This window comes from Borostomias antarcticus, assembly GCF_949987555.1.
Source record: "Borostomias antarcticus genome assembly, chromosome: 4".
Taxonomy (NCBI): domain Eukaryota; kingdom Metazoa; phylum Chordata; class Actinopteri; order Stomiiformes; family Stomiidae; genus Borostomias; species Borostomias antarcticus.
In genome coordinates, this window is record NC_140237.1 from 7,159,675 (window position 1) to 7,178,423 (window position 18,749).

The 18,749-nt window shown below is 48.2% G+C and overlaps 1 protein-coding gene across 1 annotated transcript in view; it reads right to left on the reverse strand.

Annotated features, from left to right (window-relative positions):
• kcna4 (potassium voltage-gated channel, shaker-related subfamily, member 4) overlaps positions 1-654 on the reverse strand; it is a gene marked incomplete at both ends in the record, with an annotated part of 1,995 nt that extends 1,341 nt beyond the window's left edge. The window contains one exon of the mRNA XM_084437055.1: positions 1-654. This exon is cut by the window's left edge and continues 1,341 nt beyond it. Coding sequence (XP_084293181.1) covers positions 1-654 — 654 coding nt within the window.
• Between the last annotated feature and the right edge of the window lie 18,095 nt (positions 655-18,749).

Consider the following 18,749-nt stretch of genomic DNA (forward strand, 5'->3'; position numbering starts at 1 on the left):
AGTTTCAAACTTCAGACCCGACACATTGATCATAACTCTCTCGCAACATCCATACTCACTGTAAACATTTTCGTATCCTGATTGGGGACGTCTGTCAGTGAGTGAGACAGTCTCCTCTTCATCATCCATATTACAGAGAAAACTTGATGTTTTTCTTCCCCCGTCCTCCTCTTCTCCCCCTTCCGCCTCCTCCTCCTCCTCTATCATACTATCCCCCTCGGATCCGAGTAGGGCCAACTCTGAGTGGCACAAGTCCCCACTGAGACTGTGACGAGTCCGTCTCCAGCGCCCTACACCGCGTTGCTTTTTCCGTTCTCTGAAAGCTTGCTGTTCGGGCTCGTGTTGGTGGTGCTGCTCTGGCGGCTGCGAGGAGGAGGAGGAGGAGGAGGAGGAGGGGCGCAAAGCGTTGCCTCCGCTACTGTTGTTGGCATTTGATGAGGAGGCGGTGCGAGACTGATGCTGCTGGTGGTTGTTAAGGAGATGGCTGGAAGAACACCCCCCCTCTCCGTTCGGTCCACCTTCAGCAGCCGCCGCGACTCGTGACTGTGCCTCTCGTTCCCTTTCGCGCTCCCTCTCCCGTGCGAGAGATTGAGCATATCCATACGGCAGGTGACTATTGCAGCCTCCGTCTGCACCTACCATAGCAAACTCCATTTTGATTGGAGTGTAATTCAGTGTTTAATGAACCTTAGTCCCTTTAGAGTCCTTCGCGCATCCAAGTCGAGTTAACAAGTTGCAGCCTAGGACGCACAAGTTGGCTGGTGGGCATTGACTGGTAGGCTATGAGGTGCCCGTGATGGTGATGGGTAGGCTAAATAAATGCAGTTTTCTAAACCTAATAATAGGTCCATTTCATGCTCACCTTTAGCCTATGATAGAATATACGGAATGTTATCCATTCCACGCACAGGCCTAAATTATTTAATGACATCATTAGGCAATTGTATCCACATGCAAGGGGAAAATGGTAGCATATTATGCATATTTTTCTGTTTCAGATTAGTTCACTTTCCTGTTGCGGTTGTAAATCACTGGAATTATATCTTGGACAATATCCCAACAGAATGACTTCTTATGTGCCCCTCAGGTGGTTAACTTGCAGAAATACAGCATGTTTGCCTCTCCGCGGTCACTGCTGGTTGCCATCTTAGGTGATGAGAAAACTGTCCCTTTTATCTGCACACCCTCAGTGGTGTTGAGTGACTTTATTGCTTTGACGTCTTGAATAGCTGCAAAGGAGAGACAGTCACTTGGTTAGACAACCTACAAATTAATATTCAAATGAATGCCGTTCGGCGATGGAATCCCATACGCACCACTTGCATTACAAATGCGTTCAAGAAAACATCAGTTGCTATGGTAGGTAATACTACATATTATTAATATATATATATATATATATATATATATAATCCCAATATTAATATTGATATTAATCCTTATTAGTATTTAATCACTACCACGGCAACAGGACACAAACATGAAGCACTCAAACACACATGCAACAGCATGTCTGTAAACATTAGTCACTGAATTTTCCACGCTCTATACAAAATGTTATTAGAAACACCCATTAATTCATCCATTCTGATCATTCTACTTACATTTTAAAAAGCCCACACAAAATCGTCTCAATCCCCTACAAAATGTGCTGGAGGTAGGTAGCCTAAAGATGCAGTGGGTAGCCCAAATTCTTGTCTTGTTGAGGGAATATTAAAATCCCTCGACGTAACCAACCAACGAACGTATCACCAATGCATCCGTGCTCTTTTGCACTCGAGGGATGACACTTTTGGACTCGTCTCGACGTTGTCTTGTCTCAATTCAACATGATCTATCACCTTTTGAGTATCGCCCCCCTTCCCGAAAAAAAGATGAACCGCTGCATCGATGCTGTCTGGCAGCAAATGCAGGTGTACAGGCGATTAAGTATCACCCGCTTTACCTATACAAATAAGCAGCGTCGTGGTGAGGATGAATAAAAGTTTATGTTGACACAAGGAATAATAGCCCACGTTAAGTCAGAGCATTACACATCTGTCTGCTGCCTCTACCTCCCCTATTTCCCATTGTGCGTGTTATTGAAGAGTCTTTCCACGACGAAGTCCAGCATGTAGCCTACCGCAACACAGGCAGAGCTTGATCATCCCCCAGTGGAAACATTGGGTCACTACGCACTGTGCTGCAGTCTCTCAGGCTATGGGGATGATTCAAAAAAGAAACTCTTGTCGATTGTCAATGTTGACCTCCAAAATGCCACGAATGCTATTTGACTGTCCTATGCAGTTGCTGAGTATGAGTCGCATGGCGCACGGGCACGGTCTTTCAGAGTGCATGAGAAGCCGCACCTGTGTTCAAGATATTGATAAAACTGCAAAGGAGCCTAATTATTCATGCAGGGGAAACCATACATTGACATTCATCAATGACATTGTGACTATCTCATATTTCTATAATATATCACAAATCACATACATTATTGTTTGTTGTTTTATATTCTTAAGTATCAAGAGACATACCCAAATCAGAATTTCCCTTTCAATAGGCTCTACAAGAGCACGCTATGTCCTCAACCTAACATTTTTCATGATCACTGCCTGATGGGTTAAGGTGATGCAGCAGTGTGAGAATTAAGACCTATATGAAACCTTTTGTAAGCCTCAGCATCATCTTCAAGAAACTAATAATAATAATAAATTTTATTTTTTTTGCACTTTACATTTAGGAAAAAATCTCAAAGTGCTATAAAACAGGTGTTTAAAAACAACGAACTAGTTACAGCAAACTACATTGGAGGACAAAGAAAGACAAGATAAAATGAGCAAACAGGCATTTTAAAAACATGATAAACGCATTTCATGGTGCATAAGATATGGAAAACATGCAACCTAAGAAAGCAGTCATCAGAACGCTTTTGTGAAAAGGGGCATTTTTAGGTGTTTCTTAAAGGAGTAGTAAAGGGAAAATGCATGTTTAGCCCTGTTTTAAGGTTACTTATGATCATATACAATGGTTCAGATCAAAACGTTGACAAAACTAGCACTTTTGAGAAAGTCTGATAATTGCTCTACCACCGTTTTGGTCATACAATGGATGTGAGTGGGCACCTTGAAAAATCATTCAAAAACATGTTAAACTCTCAATTTCAAAGACAAGAAACTCACCGAGGTGTTAGTTGGCGTTCTGACATATAATTTGCAATAAAGTAAGATTCTAGTTCATCTGGAAAGGCTTTTTTAAATATTTAGCATTGAACTATTTAGTCGCAGCACATAGGCTACGTGTGTGTAAACTAAGTCGCAGCACATACATGTGTAAACTTCCGCAAACTAGGAAGCCTAGCAACATAAACAATAACAATAGCTACCGTAAGTAGTTCCGCTTCCTGAATCCCCTCTGCGGATTGATCTACACATCTACAACGGTTGCGTCAATACAAGTCAATGGATTTCATAAAATGATCAATAAAACCCTACAGGATTCATACTTTGTGGAGAATTTGATGTCAGAACACCAACGGACACCAATTACCCCCTCGGTGAGCTTCTTCTCTTTGAAATCGAGAGTTTAACATGATTTTGAATGATTTTTCAAGGTGACCACCCACATCCATTGTATGACCTAAACGGTGGTAGAGCAATTATCAACTTTCTCAAAAGTGCTAGTTTTGTCAATGTTTTGATCTGAACCATTGTATATGATCAGAAGTAACCTTAAAACAGGGCTAAACATGCATTTCCCCTTTACTACTCCTTTAAAGGATTCTACAGACTGTGGTACCCTGAGGTGGTCGGGGAGGGCGTTCCACAGCCTGGGGGCAGCCGAGCAGAAAGCCTGCATGCCCATGGTTTTGAGGTGGATCTGTGGGGGTTTGAGGAGGTTTGCAGTGGAGGAGTGGAGGGTGCGTGAGGTGGTCTGGGGGGTGAGAAGATCCTTTAGGTAGGGGGGGGTGTTGCCATATATGCACTGGTGGGTGAGGAGGGAAACCTTGAAATCAATTCTGAGTGAGATGGGGAGCCAGTGAAGGGACTTGAGGATGGGCGTGATGTGATCATATTTCCGCACCCTCATCAGGATCCTAGCAGCGCTGTTCTGGATATACTGGAGTCTCTGGAGATTGTAGGATCTAGGGATCCTGATGAGGAGAGCATTGCAGTAATCCAGCCTGGAGGAGACGAAAGCATGGACAAGCTTCTCTGCATCTGCCAGAATGCAAACTACAACTATGCTGCTACACTGTACACTTTTTTGTAAAAACAGCCGGTCAGCAAATTGTTCACCTTTTCGTATTTTGGCTCCATCCACCACCTCTCCCCATTCCTCTGCGCCTCCACCCCAAGCTACTCTTCATGTAGCAACCAACTTTGTCAGCACAAGGGGGAGTTGTGAGGTCAATAATAAACATAGCTGCAAGCAGAAACCAGAGGGTCCAAGTTGTAAGGAAACCACATGAGGATAGGCCTCACAGGCCTTTTCGGCCTATTCGCCTTATATAATAATAAATAAGCCTTATAGGCCTTATAGGTCTAACAGGTTGCAGAAAACCTATACGCCTTATAGGAACTGTAGACCATATAAGCCCTATATCACATGTCTTATAGGCATTATATACATCTTAAAGATATTTCAAGTAATGTTATGCCTGTTAAGCCTTTTAAGTCTTATAGGCCTATATAGTTCCCAGTGAGCAAAATACGTGATTTCAACCTTGAATTTATGCTTTTGCTCTCATTATAGCCCAGCTCTTTTATGACTATCATGTAGACCTATTTTAGACCAAGCATAAAAGCATTATTACAATGAATAAACTTTTGTAAATACCAAAAATAAGCACCAGACGTCCTAGCATACAAGATAATTATCAGAGCAGAACATTTCCTGTTGCGTCTATGCATAGCTCTTATATAGACCACGATTTGGTCTAAGATGCACCGGAGAAGTCCACAGGCTACAAGATAATGCTTTATTTTTGCACAAGTAGAATATTGATGTGTGAACTTTGATAAAGCCGCAGTCAAACTCTCTTAGTCTGTAATTAGAGAGTGTCTGTTGTTCATTCAGGGGCCCGGACTTTTCCACAGCTGACCCCCCCACTGTAACACGGCCTCTCACCATCATAGAAAAGGATGTGAACCGCCTGTTCAGGAGAACCATTACATTACAGTCACTTAGCTGACGCTCCAAAGCAACTGACAATAATTGCATTTAATGTAGGAAAAGCCAATGTACTACTACTTGCCACAACTCACAAGTGCATCTCCTTTCTAAAATAAGTGACTAAGAGCATAATCTAGTGCTGAAAGCAAAGTGCAAGAATAGCAATCTAAAATACAATAGGTGCTTAAGAGGGAGGATCGTTGTAGTACTTCTTGAAGAGATGAGATTTGAGCCTGTGACGAAAGATGGGCAGCGACTCTGCTGTTTCTGACGTCAGTGGGCAGTTCATTCCATCACTGTGAAGAAGGACAGAGAAGAGCCATGACCGTGTAAATCGACCGCAGGAGCCTCGGAGTGGGAAACCAGTCGCCCCAAGGTAGCAGAGCGTAGCGGTCGAGAGGGGATGTAGGGTTTGACCATGGCCTGGAGGTAGGAGGGGGCTGTTCCTTTCATTGCCCTGTAGGCTAGTGCCAGAGTTTTAAACTGGATGCGAGCCGCTACAGGGAGCCAGAGTAGGGAACGGAGGAGGGAAGTTGTGTGGGAGAACTTGGGGTGGTTGAACACCAGGCGAGCAGCAGCTTTCTGGACAAGTTCCAGCGGTTTACTGGCTGATGTCGGGGCCCCAGCGAGGAGGGAGTTGCAGTAGTCCAGGCGGGAGATGACCAGGGCCTGGATGAGTAGGCTACCTGCGCCGTTTCATCAGTGAGGAAAAGGCGAATCCTCCTGATGTTGTAGAGCAGGGGTCTCAAACTCGCGGCCCGCCACAACACTCCAACCGGCCCGCGACATGATGTCAGAAATATAATATAATCTGGCCCGCAAAATAATTTATTGTAAACGGCGCCAGTAGGCAGGCCTACAATGTAAATTCAAGTCGCTCAAACGTGGGGCGGAATGCTGTTATTGTGCGCAGCGCGTGAGGTGAACGCTGCATACAGTCACAGGTGCAATCAATCCACACACCACTATGAACTATGAACGGAATGCAGCTCGCCACCGAGAGGCTGTTTTCATGGTTAACTAACGTTAAGAACACAGACAGTTTCAAGAAATATGGACATTGCAGTATTTTTTGTGGTGTCCAATGGAAATGCTACCTGCTTGATATGCAAGAACAAAGTCGCCGTTCTAAAGGAATATAATGTCAAGAGCTATCCATTACTAAACATGGAGAACAGTGTCATAGGGAGACCAGAGGAAAAAACGAGCCACACAGCTGAGAGGGCTAACGTCTCAGCAGTCTTTCAAGATAAGTGTCTGGCAAGAAATAGAGCAGTAGCCTACAAATGTATTCAAGTGTCTGGTAAGAAATGGAAACAAACTTGAACTTTAATAAATGCAAGTACAGGTCCAGGGCAGGATTACAGTAGTGATGCATCTTGCAGCTAAAACAGAATAAAGTACAAATGTAGGCTATTCAAGATAAAATAAAAGTCAGGAAAAATGATTTGCAGCACTAACTTATATGTTAAAATATATTAAAATGAATGGAAACCGGTTTGAATTTGTATGATGAAAATGTTAGTTATGGAATAGTCTTGCAACATTTAGAGACTGAGTTGTGAGTCTAGTTATGGAAATGAAAAATGACATTTTCAGAAATATTGCACTTTCTTATAGTTAGTAGTAGTTGAAGTTGACATTGAAGTGGCCCTCCTATGAGTTGACGATACCAGCAGTGGCCCCAAGCCAATTTGAGTTTGAGACCCCTGCTTTAGTGGGTCAAATTTTTGGGCACCCCGTCTGGAATTGTAGGATACATCGTAAAGAGGGTGTTTACAAAATTTGGTGCTTTTATCCACCACATAACGATTAGGTAATTTTTCTGGGATAATCCCCCCTACTATACTGTTTCAAAATCAAATATAGCTGCAAGCAGCAATGAACGGGGCCAAGCCCTTACACATCAAACCAAGCCCTTACACATCAAAGCCAACAAGCGAAATGCGCCATAGCCACATTTGAGCTACGCGGCGATTGATGTCAATGAAAATACAAGGACAGCGCAAGGGGGTGTTGTTGCACAAAAACACTTATATCACCATTATAATTTAATCTGACAATTTCGCATCCGATATGTAAATTATAGAGCATGCTATGGCCTACCCATACAAGCAAGATGAGCCCCATCCGGCCACAGGGGGCGCTACAGCAATCGATTGTGTTTTAGCCATTTTTAAGCATTTTGGCTTGTTATAGTGCCCCCCTGTAGCCAATTTGCTTCTTATTTCTCAACCTACCTCAATATATGGTACCATTGAACCAAGTTTCAGAAAAATCAGCCTGGCCGTTAGGCCTAAACGGGAAATGAGCTCTCTAGTGCCCCCATTGGGTTTGATCAGGCCAATCATGCAGGGCTAGCCTCGGGTTATATGCTCGGACATGCGTGCAAAGATTTGTGGTGTTCTGTACAACCCTTCAGAAATCCTACCCCCTTACGTGAAAAGCCCTGCAAAGCCTTGCCCTCTGCAATCTTCATTGGCTCATAGTTTCTGTTTCATTCAACTTTTAAAAAATGTGCCAAGATGGAACTTTACATATCGGTCCCTAGATTCTGTCTGGGGCTGTCATTGACTTCCATTGCAGAAAAATAATAATAATAGGAAAACCACCAATTACAATAGGGGCTTCGCACCTTCAGTGCTTGGCCCCTAAATAAACTACATTTATCCAGCCTAAAAGCGGAGTGTCTACACGAAGACACAGAAGAATTTATGAATGATTATTTTGTCTAAACAGAGAGATGACTGCTAAAATCAACAAAATACAACAGCGCCGCAAACATCATATAGGCTCCAAAAATCTTGTAATGTCGTCAATAAGGCAGACTGAGGCGTAGCTTAACCGAGAACTGTGAAATGGCGTCCCCCCTCTTCGAAGATGCTACTTGGTAAATGGTAAATGGACTGCACTTATATAGCGCTTTTCCACCTTAGCGGCACTCAAAGCGCTTTACAATGGCCTCTCATTCACCCATTCACACACACATTCAGACACCAATGGCGGTAGCTGCCATGCAAGGTGCTAACCTGCTCACTGGGAGCAATTTGGGGTTAGGTGTCTTGCTCAAGGACACTTCGACATGTGGACAGTCGGAGCTGGGATTCGAACCACTGACCCTTCGATCACTGAACGACCCGCTCTACCAACTGAGCTACAGCCGCCTAAGTAGTTGTCTCTGGAGCAACTCAATCTCCAGTGACAATTTCTCTTTTTCAAGAATCAATTTCTCCTGCTCCAACTCTATCTTCTTTGTCTCAGCTTCCACTCGACGAATCTCCTTTTCCAAGAGGGTATGCTGGAGGTCATCCTTTCTTCTTTTTTTTGGAGGAGATCTGCTGGTTCAGGAACCCTCCGCTGTTTCAGTTGAATCTGCAACAAAATATCTCTCGATCAACTGATGTATTTATTTATTTATTTATTTATATAATTGGTTATATAAATGCTACGCAAAAGGGCACCCAAACTTGGCTACACAATGCACATAACTGTAGAATGTTTAACTGGTCATTTGCACACCTTCTTCCGTGACACTTGTGAACGATATGTCCACTGGAGTAGCAGCAGGTTGAATGATGATGTCCGCTGAGCTGCTCTCTCCTCCATCACAGCTGTCCACCCCGACAAGCCCAGTAAAGGTGGGAGAATCTTCTCCAAACACATCAACAATAATGTCACTGTAGATGGATGGCCTATGTGGGGGGCCACCACCAGTAGGAGGGTGCTTCCGTTTTGATAAATCTATCCTCGCATTACTCAATAGATCTTTCCATTTCTTTTTAACGTCTGCCTAGGCCTACTTGGTTCACAGCATTAATTATCAACCGCCAGGTCGCTTGCTTGGCTTGATTCGTTACAGTGTTGCTGAGTCTAGCTGTTAATATAGTTTTGTGCTGGCTGTATTGCTCTATCATCTTTCTAATTTCGCCGTCCGTGAAATTTTGTTTTCTGTTCTTTCTTCCATTTTCCATTTTGGTTTTGCTAAAAACAACAATAATAGCCAATCTACAGTATGGCTAAATCCGTTATAGGACGCACAACACTGTAACCAGTGACCGTTATAATAGCCTCCTCGTGCAGTAACATTGCTTAGCAACTGACGCTGTTTCATTCTTTCACATGGACGCGCAGTTCTAAGACCGGTCGTAGTTGCGCCTAGGCATAACTTTGGTTGGTGCAACAGGCTTACGTCCATTCTAAAAAATGGTCTTGGCTACGACCTGTTTAGCAGTTACGACCGTCTTAAGTTAAGACCAGTTGGTGCAACCCACTCCAGGGGACTGGACCGGAAAGGCTTGACCTTGGAGACGTGGAAGGTGGGGTGTACTCTCATGGTGCCGGGGAGCCGTAGCCGGACTGTCACGGGGTTGACGATCTTGGAGACACGGAAAGGCCCAACAAACCTGGGGGCCAACTTACGGGACTCCACCCAGAGGGGCAGGTCCCGAGAGGACAACCAGACCCTCTGCCGCACCCGGTAGCGAGGCGCAGGAGTGCGGTGCTTGTCGGCCGCTCTCTTATAGCGGCCTGATGTCCGGAGCAGCACAGTCCGGGCTTTCTTCCATGCAAGACGGCACCGGCGTACTAGAGCCTGGGCTGACGGCACAATCACTTCGCCCTCCAGGTCCGGAACAGTGGAGGTAGGTAACCAGAGACACACTCGAACGGGGACAGTCCTCTAGCTGAGACAGGGAGAGAGTTGTGAGCATACTCAACCCACAGCAACCGACGACTCCAGAGGGACGGGTTCTGGGACACCAGACAGCGGAGACCCATCTCCAGCTCTTGGTTGTACCGTTCCGTCTGCCCGTTAGACTGTGGATGGTAACCGGAGGACAGACGTGCTGTGGCGCCGATCAACCTGCAGAAGTCCTTCCAGAAGCAGGAGGCAAACTGGGGTCCATGGTCGGAGACCACATCCTGGGGTAGGCTGTGCAAATGAAAAACATGAAAAAGCAGAACCTCCGCTGTTTCCTTAGCAGTAGGAAGTTTAGTCAGGGGAACAAAATGTGCCATTTTGGAGAAATGGTCAATGATGGTAAGAATGACAGTGTTACCTTCAGAGGGAGGCAGTCCAGTAACAAAGTCCACAGAAACGTGCGACCATGGTCGCCTGGGCACGGGGAGAGGATGGAGCAATCCAGAGGGAGGCTGATGGGAGGTCTTGTTCTGCGCACAAACAGGACAGGCAGCAACAAACTCGGCTGTGTCCCTATCCATGGTGGACCACCAGAACCGTTGTCTGAGCAGGCTGAGGGTCTGACGCACCCCAGGGTGACAGCTGAGATTGGTGGAGTGCCCCCATTGCAGGACCTGAGAGCTTAGGCGGCTAGGAACAAAGAGGCGGTTTTGGGGACAGGCGTTGGGAGCCTGCATCCCCTGCAGCGACCGTCTGACCTCACTCTCGATGCCCCAGGTGATGGCACCAACCACACAGGTTGGAGGGAGGATGGTTGTGGGGCTCGGGGAGGGTGTCGTCTGGCTCAAACTGGCGAGAGAGGGCATCAGGCTTGGTGTTCCTAGAACCAGGACGATAAGACAGGGTAAAGTTAAAGCGGTTGAAAAATAAAGCCCACCTGGCCTGTTGAGTCTCTTGGCGGTCCTGATGTACTCAAGGTTTTTGTGATCTGTCCACACCAAAAAGGCTGCCTGGCCCCCTCCAGCCAGTGCCTCCATTCTTCTAATGCCATCTTGACCACCGGCAGTTCTCGGTCTCCCACATCGTAGTTCTTCTCCGCCGGTGACAACTTCCTGGAAAAATAGGCACACGGGTGAACCTTATCATCAACAGCGGAACGTTGGGAGAGGATCCCCCCAACCCCCACACGAAGTGTCGAACTCCACAATGAACTGGAGTGTGGGATCAGGAAGGGTGAGGATGGGTGCCGAGGCGAACCGGTGTTTAAGGTCACAGAAGGCCGCGTCAGCCTGAGGTGTCCACACAAACTTGGAACTAGGAGCTGTGAGGGCATGCAGGGGGGCTGCCACTGAGCTGTAATTCCTGATAAACCGCCTATACAAATTGGCGACACCCAGAAACCCCCTTAGCTGCGTACGAATCTGTGGGGACAGTCCAGTCTGTGACAGCACTGACCTTGGCAGGATCCATCTGGAGGGTCCCAGTGGATACGAGGAAACCCAAAAAAGAAACCGTCTGCTGGTGAAAGACACACTTCCCCACCTTGACAAACAGCTGATTCTTCAACAGCCGTTGGAGAGACCGCGGCACGTGACCGACATGTTCCTCCTCAGTCCTGGAAAAAATCAGAATGTCATCCAAGTAGACAAACACGAATTGGTTGAGCATGTCACGGAGGATATCATTAACAAGGGCCTGGAAGACTGCTGGGGCGTTTGTGAGCCCAAAAGGCATGACTAGATACTCATAATGCCCACTGCCCAGTGTTAAAGCCCGTCTTCCACTCATCCCCATCCCTGATGCGGACAAGGTGGTAGGCTTTCCTTAGATCCAACTTGGTGTAAATGGTGGTGCCTTGTAACAGTTCGAATGCTGAGGATAGGAGTGAGAGAGGGTACATGTTCTTCACAGTAATGTCTTTTAGGCCCCTGTAACAGTAACAGGACAGTTAGCAAACAAGTTGATAACGCAATAAGTGGTATTGTGTGCACAAAACACCATAATCAGCAATAGCTGTCGCTCTCTACACTGCAGCCAGTAGTCAGGCGCAAGGCGAAATTTAAATATTGCTGATTGCAATAATAACACTGCTGCAGCATCATCTTCCATCCACCGAACGGAAAAATTATAGTAGGCGGGCTCTGACGCGAGCATAACTGATCATGGCTGGATCATGGATGTACTATAAGAAGTGGATAAGGCATGCAAAAAAAATCCAATGAAAATTGCTCAGTGGGGCATGAAGCAAGCCCCCATGGCCAGGAACAGCCTGTTTTTGGCATAGTGGCCAGGCTCGGTATTGCAAGTGGCGCCAAGAACCTGCAACCTACCTGAAATCCCCCACTACACTGAAGTTACAGTAATATGGGTGCTGTAGAGCCACCTATAAATGAATCATGGTCAAAAAAGCCCATGCTGCACCCCTTCACTGAGTTTCATCCATATCGGGCCTGTAGTTTTTGTTTAATCCTGTCCGCATGCAGACAGACAAACACACACACAGACAGACAGACAGGGGCGAAAACATTACCTTCCGCCCTGTGGGGCTTTGCCCCTGGGGTGGAGGTAATAACTAATTATAACTAAACAATATTCATAAATAATACATTAACATTAATTATAGTCGCCAACAAAATTTAAATCCAGGGTGCTCCATGTCTCAGTGACCGTGCCAATGTTCAATCACTTCAGGTCTGAACAAGTGAATGTGATTTTTTTAGAGAAAAAAATAAAATAAAATAAAGAATGTTTACTTCCTCCAGTAAACGTCTTTAATTTGGAACCATCCAAAGGAAGTGTGTCGGATCACAATCCATGCTGTGATCCACCGGCCATTTTTGCTGAAGAGCTGCCTGATTTTGAACGCAAGGCCACTATTACGTCCAGCTGCTTCATATAACCTGGTAATGCTTATGCAGCAGTCTTCATTCCGCCCCATATTTAGGTCCCCGCAAGGTCCCCGGTTCGGTCCCAGCTCCTGGCGAACCCCAAAATCGCTCACGTGCAGCATGGTGGCGCAGTACTTAGTACTGTTGCCTCACAGCAAGAAGGTCGCCGGTCCTTTCTGTGTGGAGTTTGCATGTTCTCCCTGTGTTCGCAAGGGTTTCCCCCATAAAAAGCCCAATATGAAAAACATGCAGAAGAACAGATCGCTAACGCTGTCTGTCCATGGCGAAGATGGACAGGAGCACTTGGCTGGCCCCCGGGTGCGTTCCCTGCACGCTGCCTACTGTCTGCTCCCGGCTGCCCTTGGGGGAAGGACTTCGGGATGGGTTAAGAGCAGAGAACATTTCATCTCCACATCTGTGCTGTATGATAAATAATGATTCTTCTTCTTCTTCATCTCTACGATGAAAGTCTGTCATTGCTGAAGGCCGTTTTGCTGAAGGTCATGGGGACAATTATGTAAGCCTTGATGGACCAATCAGACCATTCATTCAAAGAAGTCCCACATGGTGGCCCCAGTGATGTCCTTCATGGTGACCCCAGTGAGGTCCTTCATGATGACCCCAGTGATGTCCTTCATGATGACCCCAGTGATGTCCTTCATGATGACCCCAGTGATGTCCCTCATGGTGACCCCAGTGATGTCCTAAATGATGACCCCAGTGATGTCCTTCATGGTGACCCCAGTGATGCCCCTCATGGTCACCCCAGTGATGTCTCTCATGGTGACCCAAATGATGTTCCTCATGGAGACCTCAACACAGTCCGTCACACGGGCCCTGATGTTGTTCCTGGTCCTACAGGCCCAAAGTGTATCTTTCATGCTGACCCTGACACACTCTCAGTTGCTAGTCCTAACTTGCCTCTGCTCGTACTGTCATCATTATCCTGTATTGCCTGTTGATGGATTTGACAGTGTTGGACACCTTCGACAGTTTCCAGTGTCAAGGGTATTAAGACCCCATATCATCCACAAACAGACGGGCTTGTGGAGAGATATAACCAGACACTGAAGAGTATGCTGCACAAGTCCCACAAGTGTCCACAGGCTTCTCGCCATTTGAACTGTTGTATGGTTGCGAAGTGAGGGGGCCACTGGACCTCCTGAAGGACCACTGGGAGAGCCCCAAGCCAGAAGGGGAGAATGTGGTGGCCTATGTGGTCAAGATGAGGGAGAGGCTGGAGCGGATGATGGCACTGGCACAGGTGAACATGGAGATGGCGCAGCAACGCCAAAAGACGTGGTATGACCAGAAGGCCAGGGAGCGAGTCTTCAGTCCAGGCCAGCAGGTACTCTTACTGCTCCCCACCAGTGACAGTATGTTGCTGACCAGATGGCATGGACCTTACAAAGTCACCAGACGAACGGGTAAGGTGACCTACGAACTGTTTATGCCAGAACGCAAGAGGAAGCATCAGACCTTTCATGTTAACCTGTTGAAAGAATTCCATGTCCGCCCAGAGAGTGTGCAGCAGCAGTTTTTTATACATGCAGTTCAGGATGAGGATGTGAATGAAAAGTTTTTTCCCACCAGTGAAGCAGGGCCCAGCCCGGTGGACTTGTCTCACCTGTCAGACTCGGCAGAAGGATGTCAGGCCTCTCCTGGACCCAGAGCTTTTCAGGGAGACACCAGGTTTCACCTCCCTTGTGCAGCACAAGATTCGCCTGAAGGAGAATGCTCCAGCTCAGCAGAGGAGCTACAGAATTCCTGAGCGGTTGGTCCCTGAGCTGAAAAAGGAGATCAAGTTGATGCTGGAGATGGGGATCGTTGAGGTCTCCAAGAGTGAGTGGTGCAGTCCTGTAGTGCTTGTACCCAAGAAGGATGACTCACTGAGATTTTGCATTTGACTTTAGGTACCTGAACTCCGTGTCTGCCTTTGACCCTTACTCGATGCCACGGATTGATGACATGGTGGAGAGGATTGGCAGAGCGAACTACATTACCACACTGGACTTGAGCAAAGGCTATTGGCAGGTGGCCATGGCACCAGAGGCAAAAGGGCTAACTGCATTCAAGACTCCGTTTGGTATGTACCAGTTTCGGGTGATGCCATTTGGGCTCCACAGGGCGCCTGCAACATTTCAGAGATTGATGGACTATGTGTTAAGGGATGTCTCAGTTCTGTGCAGCATACCTGGACGATGTGGTGATCTTCAGCCAGTCCTGGGAAGAGCATGTGTTCCATCTCCAGGCAGTCCTGAATTGCATCCGAGCAGCTGGGCTGACCATCAACCCTCAGAAGTGTGTGATTGCCCAGAGGGAAGTTCAGTACCTGGGGTTCGTCATTGGCTTTGGTAAGATCAAACCACAGCTGGGGAACGTGGAAGCCATCCGTACCTTCCCTGTCCCAACGAGCAAGAAGGTGAGGGGTTTTGTGGGCCTGGTCGGCTGGTACAGGAAGTTCATCCCACATTTTGCAGACAGGTCAGCAGTGTTGAATGACCTCACAAAAGCCTCTGCCCCTAACAAGGTGTGCTGGACTGAGTGTGACCGAGCATTCAGAGATCTTAAAGAAGCAATCTGCTCCCACCCGGTTCTCCATAGTCCAGACTTTGACAAGCTTTTCACCCTGCAGACCGATGCATCTGGAGTGGGCCTTGGAGCTGTGTTGTTGCAGGACGTGGAAGGAGAGATGAAGCCTGTTGCATTCCTGAGCCGAAGGCTGCTGAACCGAGACCATGTACTCTACAGTGGAGAAGGAGTGCTTGGCAATGAAGTGGGCTATCGACACGCTCAGATACTATCTGCTGGGACAGCACTTCGTCCTTGAGACAGATCATCGTTCCCTCCAATGGCTGAACCGCATGAGGGACGCAAACATGCACATCGCAGGCTGGTGCCTCGCCTTCCAGCCCTGTGACTTCACTGTCCGCTACAGATCAGGGAAGTCCAACGTTGTGGCTGACTGTCTGTCCCCTGTTTATGAAGATTGAGGTACTGTGCTTACGCCAGGAGAGGGGGGAGGAAATGTAACAAAGGGGTACTTGTGGTAACTTTGTTACCTATACCAGGTGCATATTTATCATAACTGCAATATTTGCACAAGCATACATTTGCACAACATGAGAATTAGCCAATACTTATAGTATTTATTGATTGTTGAATTGTTTGTTGGTGCGCGTTTGTCTTGCTCAGCAGTATTGGTGATGATTGTGAACTCCACCTGAGAGGAGCAAACAAAAGATGTCATAAGTATCATAAAATGGGATTTGTGCAATATGATGGTTGAATTGAACACATTTTAGAATTGTTTGGTCAAGTACTTACCATGCTCTCTTTGTTCTGCAGGTGTTCGGGCAAAAGAGTCTCTAGAGCGCCGAGCACCTGTATTTATAGTTCCAGGAGGGAACCATGTGCTAGAATTGTAGAGGGAGTAGAGTGTTTGTTTGAGGGGAATGTTTAGATTATTCATAGGAGTTGATATGTATTGAAGTAAATGTAATATTGTATGATTATGTATTTGATGTATTGTAATTTATAGAGATGTGGAATGTGTAGTGGTAATATTGAATTAGAGAGTGTTATTTGCATTCCCCTTTGACATGGTATGGTCCAGGTTCATTACCTAGCAGTAGTATAAAAGGCTGCCAGTTCCATTCATACGCTGCTGTAGGTTGGACCTAGGAGAGCGTAGCTACAGTCATGTCTCTCATTTTTAACGTCTTTATGATTTTTCTAGTTTTGTCATGTCCTGTTTTTTTGGTAAATAAATACACCCTTGGTCGCACCCTTACCTTGCCTCAGAGCCTCTTGTGCTGGGAGTTAGGCTGCTAAGAAGGTCAATCTAACACTGAGGGTGGATGTATATAGCATCTAAGTTGGTCAATGCTCCAACAAGTTTTGTAGAAATTGGTGTTTTTGTGTGATCTTGCTGACAGACACAGACAGGCAGGCAGACAGACAGACAGAGGTGAAAGCATTACCTTCCTCCCCTGCAGGAATGGCAGAGGTAAAAATTATAATAATTTACACTTTTATAACAATATGAGCTGTTATTACATTACGAGCGGCCCCATTAAGGCTCATAATGTTACGGCTCGCATGCCCTCGCCTCCACAACCGCCTCCCTCTCTCCCCTCTGGGCCCGCGGCGCGCTCGGGGCGTCCTACGCGCTCTTCCGCACGTCGCATCGGCCCAGGCATGCAACGCTCTGACTCCGGAGTTTCCCCCCACTACCGGGCGTTCCCCGTCTCCGGCCGGCTCCGCGGACTCGGCAGTCTCCTCCCACTCCGGTGGCGAAGAGTCGGATCCCGACATGCCCAGTACATCGGTCCGTGCGCAACAACAAGAACGGCGCGCTCGTCTCCGACGATGACGCGGGCGCGGCTCTACTCACCGGTTTCCAATTCATCATCACCACACCTGTCCCTCGTTCTGCAATCACCTTCAACCCCTACAAGAACCTGGTCTACACTCCACTCATCGCCAGATCTTACCATAAACTTATGTGGTAAAGTATAGCCTATAGCCTACAATTTCCTTACCTGTGTTTTGTAGTGTTTTTTTCTCGTTCCCCGTTTGTGATTACTATCACTCACCCTACCTCTCCCCCTCGTCTCTCCAGTTCCTGCCTGACCATCGCCTGTACGACAACCCCGCTCCTGCCTGACCATCGCCTGTACGACAACCCCGCTCCTGCCTGACCATCGCCTGTACGACAACCCCGCTCCTGCCTGACCATCGCCTGTACGACTACCACGCTCCTGCCTGACCATCGGCTGTACGACTACCACGTCCCCCTTTGTGATCTTATTAAATCGCCCCTCCGGGCTTTACCGTTCCTTGCCTCCTCCTTTCCTGTTGCGCCTGGGTCCCAAACCGAACCCTTACAGTAAGATCTGGCCAGTTTTGACCCAGCCAACATGGAGGAGAGACCTGCACCTTCCGGACCACTCCAAGCCCAGGGTAGGCTCCTGGCAGAACACTCCCGCATGCTCTCGCAGGCTTCCGACGTGGTCACAACCGTGCGCCAGGAGCTCCAGGGAGTCTCCACCCTCCAGCAGTCCCAGGCCGAGTACCTCCGGCAGGTCTCCACCCTCCAACAGACCCAAGCTGAGCAACTGCAGCTGGTCTCCGCCCAACAGCAAGCCCAGGGCGGGCAACTGACGGGACTCGCTACTCTGGTCAGCACCCTGTCCGACCAGGTCACCGCGCTCATTGCCCGCCTGGCTCCGTTCCTGGACCCCGCTCCTCCCCAGCAAGACCCTGCACCACCCGCGGTCCCCGCTCCTGCCGCTCCACCAAACCGGGAGCCCCATCTCGCCTCCCCGGCCCTCTACGACGGGACGTTCACCCTCTGCCGGGAGTTCATCATGCAGTGTGAGTACGTGTTTGATCTCCAGCCAAGCATGTACTCCACTGCGTCGGCTCGGATCGCCTACATCGCCAACCTAACCACGGGACGGGCTCGCCGTTGGGTCATGGCGGGTCGCGAGGGCGCAGCTGCCTACATGCAGGACTACACTGCCTTCGTGGCTGAATTCAGGACCGTGTTTGACCACGACGTCCATGGACAGGACGCGGACGCTGCTCTCTCCGCCCTCACCCAGGGTCCCAGTTCCGTAGCGGACTATGCCACGGAGTTCCGCATCCTCGCTGCCCGTTGCCCCTGGAACGAGTCTGCCCTGTACAGCGCTTTCCGACGGGGCCTAGGGGAGGCCATGAAGGACAGCCTGGCTGGAAGAGACAGACCAGCGACCCTGAACCAACTCGTCTCCCTCTCCATAGCCATTGACGAGCGCCACCGGGAACGCAGGCGCGAGCGGGCGCACCAACACCACAGCGCACCCAGACCATCTCCGCCCCCCTCTACCGGTCTCTCTCGGCCTGTCCCGGCCTTCCTCGCCCCCCCAAACACCGCTGGGGAGGAACCCATGCAACTGGGCCGGGCCCGACTGACCCCTGCAGAGCGCGAGCACCGGAGACAGAACGTGCTGTGCATGTACTGCGCCAGCCCAGCGCACGCCGTCGACTCCTGCCCCTCTGCACCTCCCAGGGCAGCAAAA